Genomic DNA, 17,670 nt, shown 5'->3' on the forward strand with positions numbered 1-17,670 from the left:
AGCAAGACCTTGCTGCTGGCTGAGACGAGATATTTGTCACTGGAAAAGCTTGCGTTGGCATTGATGATGGCTTCAAGGAAGTTGGCGCATTATTTTCACGCCCATACCGTCATCGTCTTGACCGAGTTCCCCCTCAAAGCTTTATTCGAACGGGCAGACTTCTCCGGTCGGATTCTTAAGTGGGCGGTCGAGTTGGGCCAGTTTGATGTAAAGTTCCAGCCGCGCATTGCAATCAAAGCTCAGACTTTGGCCGACTTCGTCGCCGAGTTCTCACATGGCACTCATCCGGTGTGCCCAGTCGATATTACCGTGGCAGATGATGAGGTGCACGCAAGACCATCCGAGATACAACGAGTTGGTGGGAGTAACGACGCGGAGTTTGCGCGCACCAGTGAAGCACCCTCAGTTTGCACGGTTATACCACCCGGTGATGCGATGACGGAGTTGAGTATCACCGACCCATCCACTCTGTCCGGTCCCGCATCATCAAGGGGGGAAGAAATTGAACCACACAGTTCAGAACCTGCGGCCGGCTTAACACCGCCACCTGATGATTCGCCCACGGACTTTAGCATTATAGAACTTGCTGAGTCCGCTGCCGAATCACCAAGGGGGACTGAATTGGAACCGGTCAACACAGACCTTGAAACCGCACAGCCGAGCAGTGGTGATCCCACTGCCCTTCGCAACTCTCAGGACCCATCAGACTGCTGGAAGCTTTTTGTGGGGGAAATGTGGAAGCTTTTTGTTGATGGGGCGTCCAACCGTCATGGTGCCAGCCTAGGTATCGTTCTTATCTCCCCGGATGGCCTAACCATTGAACACTCTATCACGCTTGGCTTCCCAGCATCTAACAACGAGGCTGAGTACGAGGCACTTCTCGCCGGGCTCACGAGCGCAATTCAAATGAAGGCTGCCGAGCTCCTGGTGTACAGTGATTCCCAGCTTGTGGTTAACCAAGTCTCTAGGATTTATGAAGCAAAGGACGACAGGATAGCGAAGTACCAAGCTCTGGTCAGGGAACATATCAAGCAGTTTGAGGCGATCAGAGTCCAACAGATTGACCGGGAAGAAAACAGCCGCACTGATGAACTGGCCGGTCTCACTTCCATGGTAGATAGTACGTCTCCAAACCCCCTGTTAATTGACTTTCTTCCGCGGCCAAGCATAGAAGACACCGGACAGACGGATGTACTCTGCGTCGCGCTCGGTCCTTTCTGGATGGACCCCTTGATCTTGTTCCTCAGAGACCGGACTCTTCCAACTGACAAGAAAGAAGCACACAAAATCCGGGTCAAGTCAGAGCGGTTTTGGCTCTCTCCATCTGGCGCGTTGTATAAGAAGTCCTTCACTGGTCCTTATCTTAAGTGCGTGCACCCGAATAGTGTGGAGGCCTTCTTGTATGAAATTCACAAAGGCATTTGTGGCAGTCACATAGGGGGCAGGTCCTTGGCTTATCGAGCTATCTCGCAGGGATACTGGTGGCCATGCATGTAGGCAGACGCACAAAAGTACGTCCGCAGGTGCGAAAAATGCCAGAAATTCGCCCATCAGATCCATCAGCCCGCTAGGGAACTTCTTCCCCTCACCAGTCCTTGGCCCTTCGCCATGTGGGGGCTAGATATAGTGGGACCACTGCCAACAGCACCGGGCAACCGGAAATTCTTCATCGCGGCCACAGATTACTTCACAAAATGGGTTGAAGCTGAGCCCTTGGCAACCATCAAAGAGAAAGACGTGAAGCAATTTGTCTGGCAGAACGTGGTCACGCGGTTTGGCATCCCCAAGATCTTGATCTCTGACAACAGCACCCAGTTTGACGGTCGCCTATTCAGAGGATTTTGCGAAGATTTGAAGATAGAATTCCACAACTCCACCCCGGCTTACCCGCAGTCCAATGGTCAAGCCGAGGCATCAAACAAGACTATACTAGATGGGTTGAAGAAACGACTGGAGAAGGCAAAGGGAAAATGGGCTGAGGAATTACCCAGCGTCCTTTGGGCATACCGAACAACCCCGCGACGATCTACCGGGGAAACTCCATATGCTTTGGCTTATGGCATGGAGGCGGTCATACCCCTGGAAGTTGGCATGCCCACCCTAAGAAGCGAGAGTTTCGAGCCCGAACTGAATGCCGAGGCTATTGCCTTGGAGTTGGACCTAGTGGACGAGCGTCGGGAGAAGGCCCTCATCCATGTGGCCGCCTACCAGCAAGAGCTCTCCAAGAAATACAACAAGACGGTGCACCCCAGACCATTCAAGGTTGGTTATTGGGTTTTGAGGAAGATTATGGGCAACACCCTGGTGCCAGGAGAAGGCAAACTAGGGGCAAATTAGGAAGGACCCTACAAGATCACCGGTCTGGCGGGCAAGGGGGCTTACCACTTGGAGGATTTAGAGGGAAGAACAATACCCCGGCCATGGAATGCGGCCAACTTAAAACTGTATTATTTTTAAGCTTTTGCTTTCTTTTCTTGTGCAAAGAAATTTTTTGGCTTGCACTACAGCATGTAATTCTTTTTGTCAATTTATAGAAGTAATTTTGCTTGCACTACAGCATGTAATTCTTTTTTGGCTTGGACTGTTGTTTTAATGTTAAGGACCGAGATGATTTACTCCGGTTGGAAGAGTTGGTGTTTTGTCCAACTTCGGATTCCCAACCGAGATGATGTACTCCGGTTGGAAGAGTTGGTGTTTTGTCCAACTTCGGATTCCCAACCGAGATGATGTACTCCGGTTGGAAGAGTTGGTGTTTTGTCCAACTTCGGATTCCCAACCGAGATGTTGTACTCCGGTTGGAAGAGTTGGTGTTTTGTCCAACTTCAGATTCCCAACCGAGATGATGTGTTCCGGTTGGAAGAGTTGGTGTTTCGACCAACTCCGGATTCCCAACCGAGATGATCTAATCCGGTTGGAAGTGTTGATGATTTGTTCAACCTTGTTATTACCAACCGAGATGGTTATTTCGGTTTATAAATTTGTTGTTTTGTTCTGCTTAAGTACTTCAACCGAGTTATGAATTCCGGTTGACGAGGTGTTTTGTTCAAACAATGATTTATACCGAGATATTTTGCTGAAGATGGAATTGATGACTACCGTGCAAACACTATTCAAAATTTGAATTTTTCATTGACAAGAAAATCAATACAAAAGGTGGGGACAGAGCCCGGTTACATCAGAAGCGTTGAAAGCAAAAACACAAAAAAGAAAAGAAAACTAAACTAAGGGGGAGAGATTGGTAAACTCGTCCTCGCCGACATCAAGATTGACGGTTGGACTAATGTCTTGGGCACCGGGCTCGCCATTGCCGGGCTGCTCTTGCACCTCGGCCTCTTCTGCCTCAGAATCTGTCTCACCGCCTCCCTCTTCAAGTCCTTCCTCGGCCTCAGCTTGCAAAGCTCTGAAGACGTCGTTTGCATAAGGCACGAGGTAGACCGGTAGCAAAGCTGGAGGAGGGTTGGCAAATACGTCGGTGTCAGAGCCCTGGCCGAGGTGTTCGCAGGCAGACTTCCAGTCATCCTTGAAGTAGATGTCTTGTGTTGCAAAGACTTGCTTCTTATAGCTCTGCTCGGCTTCGTTAAAGCCGGCGTTATTAGCAGCCCGGCAAGCTTTCTTCTTCGACTTTTTGAGCTCGTCTACCTCGGTCTGGAGCTCATCCCGTTTTTTCTCAGCCGCATCCAGCTGACCGAGCAGTCTGTTGTTATCGGAATTGGCCATCTCAAGCGAAGCCTTAGCCCGGCCGAGCTCGGCTTGGAGGCTCTCGACCTGGCTGGCTGTGTCATTGGCCTTTTGCCGAAGTCTGTGGATGCGCTCCAAAACCAGGTGCTATTTTTGAATGGCCTGCAAAAAGCAAAGTTGATCAGAAAAGGAACCGGGCAAACACTTGTGAAATTTTCAGAGGAACATTGACTTACCCTAGCCATAGACTTCACTGATGATTTGACCAATCGAGTGTCAGGGACGTGGTCGCTGCCGACCACGTCGCTCGGTAGTAGAAGAGCTTTGGACAGATCGAAGGCGAGCAGATGCTCTTTGTCAGCCTTGATCGAAGCCGTTGCCAGGATGTCTTGACCCCGGTGCTTCAACTGTGGACGCCAGGCCGGCACTGGGACAGGGGCGTCAGATGGATGCTCGGTAGTGAGCTCGGCGACTAGCTCGGCGGATGGGTCTGCCCGAGCTCTCTTACTGGCACGTCGTGCAGAGGGTTCTCGGCTGGATTGCCCGGTCGCTTGAGAGGCAAGGGCGACCACAGCGCCACTGGATTGACCGGCGGCTGGCGAGCGAGTTACAACGCTCGGCAGCTCGGCGGATGTGGCGGTGAGCAGGTTCTTAATTCTGCTGCGCTTGGCCATTTCTTGTTCTTCTGTCAGGCGAATGAGGGGAACGTCTGGCAGAGTTGGATTTGGTGGAGGCGTTGGAGCTCGGAGGAAATCAGTAACTTTACTCCGGCGGGGAGCGGAGTATCTGTATGTGGGACTGTAGCCGAGTAATTGGTTGCAATCTCGGTCGCGGTAGCGAAGCGCGGTCCTGATTGCCTCTACGTTGGGGAAGTTATAGTTGGCTTGCAAGGCTTGGATGGCTGCAAAAGAAACAAGGAAGAGAATGATCAAGGTACAGAAACATTAAGAAAGTGTATTAACCGAGGTAATTTGCGCGACTTACATGTGCTGCCAAAGTTTTTGCTAATCATCCAGCCCGGTACCTCGGCTGTCTCATAATTGCCAGACACCCAGAAGAAATCATCGTCGTGAAGATCCTTGTCTAGTGTGCCGGTCACGATTTTCTCTCTGCCCGGTCTAATCTTGAGATAATAGGCAAGACCGTCGCCGGTGTGGCCTAGAGTGTACTGGCGCAGGATCTCGGCTAAACCTAGGCTAATGCCTAACCGGTTGTTTAGCTCGTGCACGCCATTTATTATCCGGTAAGTGTTGGTAGACACTTGGGTGGGTGCTAGCCCGGTTCGGCGTAGGAATTCGGTGATGAGTGGGTTCAGAGGAAAGCGGAGCCCTCCTTCGACGACCGACAGCACGGTGAAAGGGCATTGTTCTGTTCTACCCCAAGGTGTGGTCTCTTCTTCTGCGAGCTCCAGGTGGACATCGGCCGGGACGCCGTACTCCTCCCTGAACGCAGCCAGCGCGGCCGGAGTATCCACTAGGAAGCGGAATTTCCCCATTTGTGGCCGGCTTGGTACAGCCCGGCTGAGGGGTTTGGCACTGTGGTAATTGGTTGCTGCTCGGTCCTGAGAGCCTCAGGAATGACAGTGGTCCCCTTAGACTCTGCAGGAAAAGGATGGCAAGTGTAAGTGTGAGCGCGGTCGCGCAAAAGGAGCTGGACTTTAGCTCGGTCATTAAGAGTGCCAAACCACCTCGGTTGTCTATTCTAACTAAGGAGCCCGGTCGCCCAAGCAGACCAAATGTTAGCCCGGTTGAGCGACCAAGCCCCTTTTATTATCTCGGTTTTTGCTGGGGTTGAGACGAACTTGTTATTTGCTCGGTTAGACTGGTTTTTTGGATCAAAAGAGGACCAGGAGCCCAGTTCGCCCCAGTTCTTCAGTGTTCTTCATGAAGATGAAGAACACCAAGAATAGTGGAAGGTTTGGGACGGATTCTATGGCCTATGCCCTAAGAGCTACGTTTTTGTGCCCTAATGTGTGTAATATAAAAGAGAATAGCAACAAAATAGGGGTAGAAGAACTCACCAGTGAAGGGCAGGATCTATTCCCTCGAACACGAAGAATGCCAGACGAGGCCAAGGCAAGGATGCAAGAGCTCTGAGGTCGTATAACAGAATAGCAGTAGGGGGAGGTGAAGTTTGGGAGGTCCTGTATGTATAGACGAGAGAGGCCGCCCAAATTCAAAATTCTGGCAAAAACGGCAGGTTGGCTGCTCGATGACCAATGGCAGCCCGCCATGTGTCCCCATTTATGGTGATGTCAGGACTGAAGCGACGGGTTGAAGAGTCGAAGAGCCAACCGAGCTACTTTCGAGGAAAATGATGTTAGCCGAGGAATATAACCGGGCAAGTTTGTAGACAGTTATGTTAACTAGCCTGGTCGAGCTTTGGCATCTTGAAGACCGGAGAAATGTTATCTCAGTCGAAGTGAGTAATCCCAGTCACGCTTTCGCGGAGGGAATTAAGGGGCAATTGAGAGGGTGATTTATGATCTGGAATTGAGCCGAGGCAACGGCCGAGCAGGAAGAGAGCCCAACCGTGCATGGGGCCGAGATGATCGACTATCCGCCCAGAGTTGGGCTGCCAGAACTTGGCCCGGGTGGGAATTGGGCCAAGTGTGAGCCGCCCCGGACCGAAAAGAAACTCGGCAAGGCAGTGCTCGGTTGGACCGAGCTGCTTGATCAGGGGATGGCTGAAGCCAGACAAGCTGAGTGACCGGCGCCCGGAAAGGCGTGGTCAACCGAGAAGACTGTTTGATCGGCAGGGAGGCCGACCACAGGAGGTGCCCGGGCTAGGCTCTGCCGAGATGCCGCCTAGCCCGGTCCTCCTTGGGTTTATCCAGTGAGGTGCTTGGGTATGAAGCATAGCATGGCCGTGGATAGAGCAGCCCGGCTGCCGAGCTCCTGCTGAGTAGGCAGGCAGTTGAGATTAGGTGATGATCGGCAAGGTTTATGCTGGCAGATGGGATAGCGGAGCCACGTGTCAGGAGATGACTGGGAGTGGATATGGGGCGCAGAGGGTATATAAGCATGTCTGCGCCCCCCATACGCGACAGATGAACACTTAGTAAGGAATTTCTTACATTCAAACACCTCTCTCTCTCTCTCTATCCTAAGGTGTGTGCTAACTTGATCGTCGGAGGGTTTTTCCGGCCACACACCGCCAGGTAGCTCACCATTGTTTGCGCGCAGGTGGTCGGACATAAACAGAGCTTGGAAGAAAGGAGTACGGGCTTGCCGGAATATTTGCTCCCCGTACAGAGAGGATTCAACTCAAAAAGCAACAGTCAAATGAAGTTACAAAACAAACACTCTATCTCACATTGAGATGATTCCCTAAGGCAAGAGCAGACATGCCTAAAATTGAACATGCACTGAATAAGGGATATCATTGGAAGAGTTATTCACCCAAAGGGCAATCCTGGTCTTGATGATATCACACAAGTCTTCAACTCTTGGTTGAGCACCATTAAAGATACAGTTGTTCCTCAAATTCCCAATGGACCATAGGACCACGAATGGTGTGGCATTCCAGATTTTTAATAACCTTTTGTTGCATGTGTAGCCAGCCCACCAGTGCATGTGTAGACATCCACAGAGTTGGATGTCTAATATTAATTATTTCCATTTTCGTGGAATTTTTTTTGTAGGCCAACTGCTCCAATGAAATAACCTTTTTTTTTTTTTTTTTGAAACTATGTATATTGTAATGTCCATTGTTTGAAGAGAACATTCAAAAGGGAAAAAAAAGAAGAAAATTTAGGTATATGATCAACAAGGAGAATACTATGCTTGATTATGTGCTCACTTAATAACGGAGAGCATGTGACCATTTTAAGAAAAATTAAGAACATCGTGACCTCATTTATGTCTATTATGGAATAGGCACACGATTATACTGAAATTTCAAACTTTCCTGATAATTTATTTGTGATCAACAAAAAAGGGCAAGTGACCTTGTCTTTTTGTGTATGTCATTGTGGTGAATTTCTGAAACACTATGCGTGACTATGTGCTTATCTAATAATAGAGAGTATATGGCTATTTTAAGAAAAATTAAGAACATTTTGCTTGCTACATAACACGGACACGATCATGCTGAAATTCCCTACTTCCTTGATAATTTTTGGTGATCAACAAAAAAAGGTAGATGTTCTTGTATATCTGTGTGTGTATATATACATGGTGGGTTCTAAGAACTCTATACGTAACTATGTACACACCTAATAATAGAAGGCATGTGACAGAAAAATTAAGAACAAATCATGTGCTATAGAACAGACACACAATCATGCTGAAATTTCCAACCTATTTGATAATTTTTATGATCAACAAAAAAGGGTAATTGTCCTTGTGTTTTTATGTATATACATGTTATGGGTTCTTAGAACAACACACCTCATAACAAACAAAGTATGTGACAAATAAAAAAAAAGAAAAAAGAAGACCTTGTGACTGCATTCTATGAAACAAACACACGATTATACTGAAATTCCCCGAGTTTCATAAGTTTGAAGTGTCTAGTTTTTATTCCTTTTTTAAAATTTAAAATTTTTATTTTTATAAAAATTTTATGGAAGTCCTGAACATCATTAAATTTGCAGGCCAGCAGGATGATACATGATAAAGGCACAAATATCATTGTCGTTGGAACAACATCATCAGCATGTTCACACACCTACTATTTTCAGCATTAGACTTTAAAAATTTTAAATTCAAACTCATCTTAAATTGGCAATGCTACACAGCTCATAAGCATGGCTTAATCTCCAGGAATTGTAACATAAACATTAGTTATATTTGTTCTACTCTTTCACAAAAAAAAAAAAAAAAAAACTCCATTGAATTTGGATGTCTATGTTTACTAATATAATGAGCTCATTCACTTATTTCTTAATCCCACTACTTTACTTAATTAATTATTTTTTTGGCATTTTACTTAGGAATAGGATTGTCTCCCATCCGGTCCCCCTAGCTGGCTAGTGTTATTGGGTCTCAAGGGGCCCACCACAAGAGCCATTTTGATGATTCTGATAATTCATCTTGTAAGGATTTTCGAATAGATTATTCATACAAAACCAATTAATAAACAATCTATTTTCAAAACCATATTTTCAGTTTATTTTTTAAAAGATAAATATGATATGGTCATGCAGATATGACTATCCGATTAACTAGATTGTTTTCTCCCATGAATGATATGCTCGAAGGTTTTTATAAAATAAACAATTTAAATCATCGAAATGAGTCTGGTGATGAACCCACCAAAACCCAACAACATAGTAGAGATGAAATATCTAACCGAAGATAAGCCTGTTCTATTTATTTACAATTACATCAGACAATGTGTGGTAAAAATACATGTGCCAATTCCAAACAAGCAAATAATCACAATTGCATTAAGTTAAATTAGCTAATCATTCAATTGAATTGATTTAAAGACTCAATAGCTAATTATAAGCTTAATCTTCCCATTATGTTGACATTATTTCACTAATGTCAAAACGCAAGTTAAGCATCTCATGACAAGTAAGTTGTTGCAATTATCACTATTCATCATAACAAAAATTAAAAATATGTAGAAACCACCAAACAGCCAATGCAACTACTAAAATAACATAATTTACATGCCACCTTTAATTTTATATTGAGACTCCAAACACATTGAAGAGCTTTGTCCCCAGTAGTGCCCTTGATATATAGCAGTTGTTTGGTACAATTTATACATTAGCTTATAAATATATATTTTTTTGTTTTTAAAAAATTTGTCAAAGTATTTAGCATAAATTTTGTTTAGAATTTATGAGGCAGAAACAGGTTAAATAAATTATTAAAAAATTGATTATTGAGAAGTAGGGCATAGATACCTTTGGTTTTTGATTATTAGTTTTTAATTTGTTAGAAGATATAACAAACAAGCTCATAGTCCTCTATTTCATACGTATCAAAATAATTATCGGACGAAATTCAAACTCATGACTTGCACTTCTAAATTTGCTTATCACATCAATCACATTTATTTTAGTATCTTGTTTTTTTTTTTTTTTTGGTTTTTCTCAATGACCAAGTGTTTGGGTCAACTTGAAAGGAATACACTCCTAGGCTTCAAGTTACACCCATTAGACCAACTCCTTAAAGTTAATTAGAACTCGTTTATGAATTGTTTATTTTAGTTGACTTTTTAATTTTTTATGAAAACACGTATAAAAAAAAAAGATTATGACTCTGTTTGGAATGATTTTCAAACTATATTTCTATCCCCATATTCCAACATGATGTTTGGATACCACACTCAAATCACATTTCCATAACATTTACAAAACTCTGCACAAAACTATGTCTGAGGCGCGATTTTCAATTTTTTTTTTTTTTTTTTTTTTTTCAAATTTGGCCTAACCGGTCGTCCTACCGGCTGACCGGAATGGCGCAAAATTTTTTTTTTGCAATTGACATATGTTAATTTTTATATATTCAGAAAAAATATTTTCTGAATTTTTAATTTTTTTTTATGTCCTTTAATAGAATTTTGAGTTGTATGTTTGGTTATGAATTGTAAGTTTTTGTATCAAATATCATATGTCACATCAAAAATTCTCCACTCAATTCAAAACTCTTTCACCAAACAAAATTTTCACACTCAAATCATAATTTCAAAACTCACAAACTCAAAATACAACTCATACTCTCAAATCATATTTACAAAATTCTACCAAATGTAACTGTGATAACTTGGTTTGGCTTTGGCTTGTTTTGCAAAGCTAAGTTTTTAGCCAAAAAGTTAAAAAATCACTTTACATCATTCTTTTTATTTTTTTTTATAAATCTTTTCGTAAAAAAAGTCAAAAAAAACTAAGTAAAATAACTAATTCCGAAACGAGCATAAAAGAACCACTCCCCAAACAACCCCTTAGTCTTATTACACACACGAAAAAAACAAAAATAATGAAAACTTACAAGACATTTTCACTAATTCATAACAGTTTTTATTGAATTAATTTTTTTTTTTTAATCATTTTTAAAAAAATTTTTTACACAAATTTAAATATTTAACACTATTTTAGATTCACCTTTTTAATAATAATACTAAAAAAAAAGTTTGGAAGTTTCATGTTCAGAGGTTTGTTCCCCACAAAGGGGGGGGGGGGGGGGGGGGGGGGGGGGGGGTAAGGAAGGAAGGAAGGAAGGCGTGCAAAAACTGCTTTTTGATCTTCTTCTCAACTGAAGACTGTCCAATTAAAAAGCAAACCAAACACAGCCACCAACCAATAACACTTTTCTTCTTTAGTTACCCTTTTTGTTTTGGGCTCCCTCACGTTTTTTGCAGACTTTGTAAAAGTCACTCTCACAGTTTAACATTACACTTTAACTCGGAAGGGTAAGGTCATGAGTTCGAATTATTTTAAAGAGTGGTTAGAGATTTGTCTAATTGTTAAATTTAGAATTCTGAGATTAATCAAGTACAAGTTAATTTGGATACACTGTTATCAAAAAAAATTTAACATTACAATTTTCTCTCACCTATGTATGTATATTGACAAATGTTAACAAAATATTTTGCGAAATTGTTATCAACATCGGAGTAAAAATAAATGAAAAAACTTAAAAAATATTTTGATTTCTGTGACAAATAGTTGCTATTTTTTTTTTCCCCTCTACAGCACAATTGACTTTTTTTTTCATTTAACCCTCCATGAGCTAGTAGGCAATTTTTTACAACTACGATTTATTGTTAAATGAAAGTGTCCAAATTAAAACAAGACTCACTTCAATGATATGACAAGTGCCACATAAGTAAGTACTCTTTGGCCATGTTTATTTGGACGGACTGGATTAGTATTCCCATGACTAATAGTCCTAGGACTACCAATCCGTTGGATTATGTATCCTATCTTAACTAATAGTCAAGTTTAAAATAATTAATCCGTGCTTCAATTGTTTAACCAAATATTAGATTAATAATTTTAGGTCATGTTTGTTTGGGCGGACTGGATTAGCATTCCCATGACTAATAGTTCTAGGACTACGAATCCGTTGGATTATGTATCCTATCTTAACTAATAGTCAAGTTTAAAATAATTAATCCCTACTTCAATTGTTTAATACGAATCCGTTGGATTATGTATCCTATCTTAACTAATAGTCAAGTTTAAAATAATTAATCCCTACTTCAATTGTTTAACCAAACATCGGATTAATAATTTTATTGGACTATTAGTCCAATCCCAAGCTCATGTCCACCCAAACAAACATGGCCTTATTGGACTATTAATCCAATCCCAAGCTCATGTCCACCCAAACAAACATGGCCTTTAGGTTTTATTAGATGGTTTTTAAACTTATTTTTTTATGAGTTTATTTATTTATTTTTAGTGGTATAAATTTGTTGAACATAGTTATTTTATTTTAAAGATTGTTAAGACCAAAAGGCTATGGGCCCTTTTGGGGAAATGACTTTTAACTTTTAATCTATTTTAGGTTATATTACTTTTTTTAAATTTTTTTATATATTTTTTCAAAAAAATTAAAAAATTAACTTTTAAACAATTTTTTAAAACAATCCTATAAACAGTTAAAAAAAAAATGATTCTTAAAAAAGTCTCCAAATGGCGTTACTCCACGCAACAATTTTAGTACATTTGGACGTTGAGGATCTTCTGTCGGACTTTTTCGTATCTTTCTATCTTAAACTCCATTTCTATCATAAGATTAAAATAAAAAAAGATAAATCATATAATTAAAAAATAATATGAAACAAGAGGGACAAAAAATTTGGGTCTCATTTTGGGGAGTGAGAGTGAAGAAAAATCACTAATTAGTACCTCAAAATAGCAATAAATAATCTCTGGTTGAGGGGGTGGGGTCTACAAAAATGGTGGTTTAGACTTTAGGGCAGGTGTGTGCGTACGTTGTTCGTGGTCAAATTGCATGATTTCATGCAGAAAGAGAAAGTGTTAGATATATAATAATAGTAATTATTATTATGAAACAAAAAATCAAAAGCATGCAAGAGAGAGAGAGAGAGAGAGAGAGATATGAATGAGTGATTGAATTGAATTGATAAATAAAAAGATGCTTCCAACAACTTATTATTGCAATTTACAAGTCCATGTTAGAGGAATCATGAAAGCTGACAAACATAATACATCTCCACATACCCCTTTTCTCTTCTTCTTCTTAATTTTTTTTTTAAAAAAAAAATAATTATTAAAAAAATTAAAAATTGGGTTCTGCACTCCATTAAAAAGCCTCTCATCACCCCTTCTAGACTCCACTCCGCACTCTCTCTCTCTCTCTCTCCAAATGGCCAACTTGTTCACTTCATTCACACTATGGTTGATCATAGTATTGTGTACTCAAACCATGCATGCTATGCCACTTTGGCCTGGTGGAAGATCAACCAGGTTCTATGACTTCAAGGTTCTCTCTCTCTCTCTCCCCCCCAAGTAATGCTATATACTTGGAATTTTTACTATAAAAAAAATAGTATATAATTCAAATTTATTCTAAATATAATCTCTTCCATACAAGAGTGAAATTTGTAAATATTTTTTTGGTAAATTTTTAGACACAAATTTGGAGTACGTAAATTTTAAACGATTGTTACGCTTGTTTCTATAGTTCTATAAATAGAAAATGCTATTCTTTTAGACCTTTTCATAGATTTGCTCACAAGAATGACATAGTAGTATTGTAAATAAACCGCCTATTAATAAGTTTTTGATTTCAAAGTGACAGGCCTACAACTCAATTTCTCATTTATAAATTTTTATTTATTTTTTTATATAAGTTTTTCTGTTTGTATGTCATTGTCCTCTAAATAGTTTGATACTTGGTAATAGTTACAAACCATGAAAATCACTAAGCTCTGCAATACAAGGGACATAGTCACAGTCAATGGAATGTATCCTGGACCTGTTGTTTATGCTCAAGAAGATGATAGAGTGATCATCAGAGTCACCAACCAATCTCCCTACAATGCCACCATCCACTGGTAAAAACCCTAATTTCCGTGCATGATCGTTTTAAATAACAACATTCAGTATCGATGATGTAATCATATATCTGTCGATATTAAATAATATATCATTATTAGAAATCCAAAATCCCGATACGTATTGGTTGTCATTTAAACCCTGGTTCCATCTTAACATATTTTTAGATCATTGTAGGGTAATGTCTTGTTGATTTTTCAGGCACGGTGTCCGACAGAGGTTGTCATGCTGGTCGGATGGTCCTTCCTACATTACCCAGTGCCCAATCCAAACAGGACAGACGTACACGTATGAATTCACAATGCTGCAGCAAAAGGGCACATTTCTTTGGCATGCTCATTTTTCATGGCTAAGAGGGACTGTTTATGGTGCCATTGTTGTCTACCCTAAAACTGGAGTCCCATACCCTTTTAAATTCCCTTATGAAGAGCACATCATCATCCTAGGTAAAATCTCTGTAGTTCTACCAAATTGTCACTATTTATTAAGGTAGCCAAGCTCATTTTTGTAATTAAACTTAATTTGCTAAGTTGCATAATACAAAACTTGAGAATCCTAGAACTCAAAAGAGTAATCCAAAAAGTTGATTAACATCTTGTTTTACAATTAAAAAAAAATTTTAAAAAAAAAAATGAAAGAAAGGAAAAAGTAACAACTTTTTTTTGGGATTCTTTTTCTCCATTTTTGCTAGATTTTTTTCAATTTTGTATTTTATTTATTTATTTATATTTTTAGGGTCTTCTAATAGGACCCAAAAATGATTTTTTCTTTAATTTTTTTTTTAATTTTTAAAATTCACTAAAATAAGGTCCAAAAAAATAAAAATAAAAAACTGTTAAAAAAGTTACTGCTAAACCCATTTTGAAAATAAAGAGCGTAGACTAGATTCATTTCCTGGTCATTTTTTGAATTATTTTCTCGGATTCCTTGCACTTTCCTTTCACTTATTGGTTCGATAGTTGATTAACAGGGGAGTATTGGTTACGAGACCTTGTACAACTTGAGCAAGCAACTCTGGCGAGCGGCGGCGGTCCTCCACCAGCGGATGCTTTTACGATTAATGGACACCCAGGCCCCAAGTACAATTGTTCCAGTAATGGTATATTACACTTCGCACTAAAACTCCAATTTTACTTTCATTCATCCACTTCTCGTCAAAATCTTGTATTTTTGGTTAAATTACAATGTTAAAGCATCCGCCAATAAGTACTGTTAAATTTAACTATTTTACGTTCATCTTTCAAATGAATTTGATTGAGAATTGACACTGAAACTTGATTGGAGGTGTCAAATTTTAACTGTCACAATTAAAGAGGAATGTAAGTCAAAGCATGCGAAAGATTGTACTTTTTAGAGTGTATTTAAAAGCACCCGATAAAGTATGAGGGTGAAAAATGTAAATTACACATTATATGATATCTAAACTCTGATTATGCCTACAATTGTTTTCAGTGACACGGTCTAGGTCAAACAAGAAGTTTCAATCAGCTGTCATCTTTAAAGTATTTTAAAATGCAATGACCACCTACTGAAAATGACTTTAAATTTCTTTTCTCTTTCTAAGATGCCAAACATATTATAGAAAAAGTGAGGGTGCATGACATATTAAGTGCATGCTTAGTAAAATATTGACTCTCTCACATATGATGTTGTCTCATCTAATAATATTCTCACTTTATATTAAAGTGTTATCTTTTTTTTTTTTTTTTCTTTTTTTTTTTTATAGATATATTTTGATTGGTTAATTGATTATGGGTAATTTTATTGTTGTTTCAGATGTGTATACGATCAGTGTCGTCCCCGGAAAGACGTATCTGTTAAGGTTAATCAACGCAGCCTTGAACATGGAGAACTTTTTCGCCATCGCTAATCACAAACTAACAATAGTTGAAGCCGACGCCGAGTACACGAAACCGTTCACCACGGACCGTGTGATGCTAGGACCCGGTCAAACACTCAACGTCCTCGTCACTGCAGACCAGCCAATCGCACAATACTCCATGGGCATGGGACCTTACATGTCAGCAAGAAATGTCCCATTCCAAAATATAACATCCATTGCCTACTTCCAATACCTAGGTGCCACAGCAAACAGCTTAGCTCTACCAGCACCGTTGCCGAGCTTTAATGATAATCTTGCGGTTAAGACCGTCATGGACGGGCTTAAAAGCCTTAATTCCGTTAATGTCCCTAAAGAGATCGACACAAACCTATTCATCACTATTGGGATAAACGTTCAAAAATGTAAATCCAAGATGTCACCGCAGAGCTGCCAAGGCATTAATGGCGGGGTTATGGCCGCATCGATGAATAACATAAGCTTTATTAAACCTAACATTTCACTTCTAGAAGCTTATTACAAAAAGATTAATGGCTACTATACTGAGGATTTCCCTGGGGTACCCCTTAAATTCTATGACTTTGTCAATGGAGCACCTAATAACATCCCTAACGATACAAGTTCCTTGAATGGGACTAGGATCAAGGTCCTTGAGTATGGAACAAGGGTGCAGCTAATCTTGCAGGACACTGGGACAGTTACCACCGAGAACCACCCAATTCATCTCCACGGTTACAGCTTCTATGTCGTAGGGTTTGGTACCGGGAACTATAACCCACAAACCGCCAATTTGAACTTGGTTGATCCACCTTACATGAACACAATTGGAGTTCCGGTGGGTGGATGGGCCGCAATCCGATTTGTTGCCGACAATCCAGGTAATATATACACATACCATGTTTGATTTGCAGATAAAGAGCAGGATAGGACTATTCTATCACAGTATGAAATTATCCCACATTAGGATAATTTATCACGATGAATCTTTTTTTCTACATATTCATATATTTTGTCTCAAGGCAGGTGGGAGAGGAGTTTCATCACAAAATAACAAAAATACCCTTGATAAGACCATCTTATCCTAGGATAAAATTATCCCACTACATTAGGATAATTTATTTATCCCGCATATTCATGATTATTTTGTCGAGGTGGGATAATACTTTTGTTGCAAAAATGATGAAAATACCCTAATTCAGGAATAACTTATCTCGCCTAATTCTATGTACAAATCAAACATGAATATGCATGCATATATGTGTGTCTGTGAGTAGATTCATGTTGCTAGGTTATTAAGGTAATGGATTGTTAATCTTGGTTGCTGATGATTTGAGTGTATTGTTGAAGGGGTTTGGTTCATGCACTGTCACTTGGAGATCCATTTGTCATGGGGCTTATCGGTGGCGTTTATTGTGAAGAATGGGGTGGGAGAGCTAGAGACACTTCCTCACCCTCCGGCAGACCTGCCCCGGTGCTAGAGAGTTGTTGGATTGTTGTTAATAACTACAAGATTTGACGGTTGTGAGCTTTCCAATATGAAGGATTCTTTGACACGAAGTGTGTATCACAGTGTTTTCCATTTTCTTTCAGATTATGAGAAATTGTGTTGTAGAGGAAGTTAAAGTCTGGATGAAATAAAACTGCAAAATTGTTTTTTCCATCTGTTTCATTTTGTTTCTTTTCCATCGAAACAGCCAAAATGCCTGTTTCTGAGAACCGATATGAAACATTATTGAAATGTCAGAAATTCATATGTTTCCAATGAAGCATACCGGAACTCAAAGGAAAATGGGTTGTTACGACACCTATTAAGAATATTTAACAATGATAATTTCTGTATGCATCCTTGTCAAAAGAAATTTTGAGAATCAAGGACAGTAACAAATTTTATTAAACAATTTGAGTTACCATATAAGAGAGATTGCGAGAAGAAGATGACACAAGCATGATCAAGTCATATAATTTATGAAGCATAGGTACGGATACGGGTGCGAATACTTGTATTTGTACTAGTATTGGTACTAATATGGGTACGTTAATATAGTAAATCCAAAAAACGTAAGGTCCAGATACGGCTTGGTATGTTTGTAAAAAAATACTTATTTTTAATTTGAAATAATGCAAAAATTGATTAAACGGTTTAATTTGTTACCATTAACATTTAATG

At 40.1% G+C, this 17,670-nt stretch overlaps 1 protein-coding gene across 1 annotated transcript; it reads left to right on the forward strand.

Moving 5' to 3' along the window:
- Positions 1-12,751: 12,751 nt before the first annotated feature.
- Positions 12,752-17,163, forward strand: LAC6 (laccase 6). The gene is made up of 6 exons (XM_028220303.2): positions 12,752-13,088; positions 13,511-13,662; positions 13,865-14,109; positions 14,634-14,762; positions 15,440-16,381; positions 16,851-17,163. The coding sequence occupies exons 1-6, from the start codon at positions 12,972-12,974 to the stop codon at positions 16,979-16,981; spliced, it is 1,716 nt and encodes a 571-aa protein (XP_028076104.1). The 5' UTR covers positions 12,752-12,971; the 3' UTR covers positions 16,982-17,163.
- Positions 17,164-17,670: the final 507 nt, after the last annotated feature.

This window comes from Camellia sinensis, chromosome 2, assembly GCF_055761805.1.
Source record: "Camellia sinensis isolate YWXY chromosome 2, ASM5576180v1, whole genome shotgun sequence".
Classification (NCBI taxonomy): Eukaryota; Viridiplantae; Streptophyta; class Magnoliopsida; order Ericales; family Theaceae; genus Camellia; species Camellia sinensis.

What these genes read in the sequence shown, in the direction of transcription:
- LAC6 (XM_028220303.2), top strand. Translation starts at nt 12,972, where the DNA reads ATGGCCAACTTGTTCACTTCATTCACACTATGGTTGATCATAGTATTG. An exon ending in TACAATGCCACCATCCACTG is followed by an intron (nt 13,663 to 13,864) that starts GTAAAAACCCTA and finishes TTGATTTTTCAG; the next exon opens with GCACGGTGTCCGACAGAGGT. An exon ending in GTACAATTGTTCCAGTAATG is followed by an intron (nt 14,763 to 15,439) that starts GTATATTACACT and finishes TTGTTGTTTCAG; the next exon opens with ATGTGTATACGATCAGTGTC.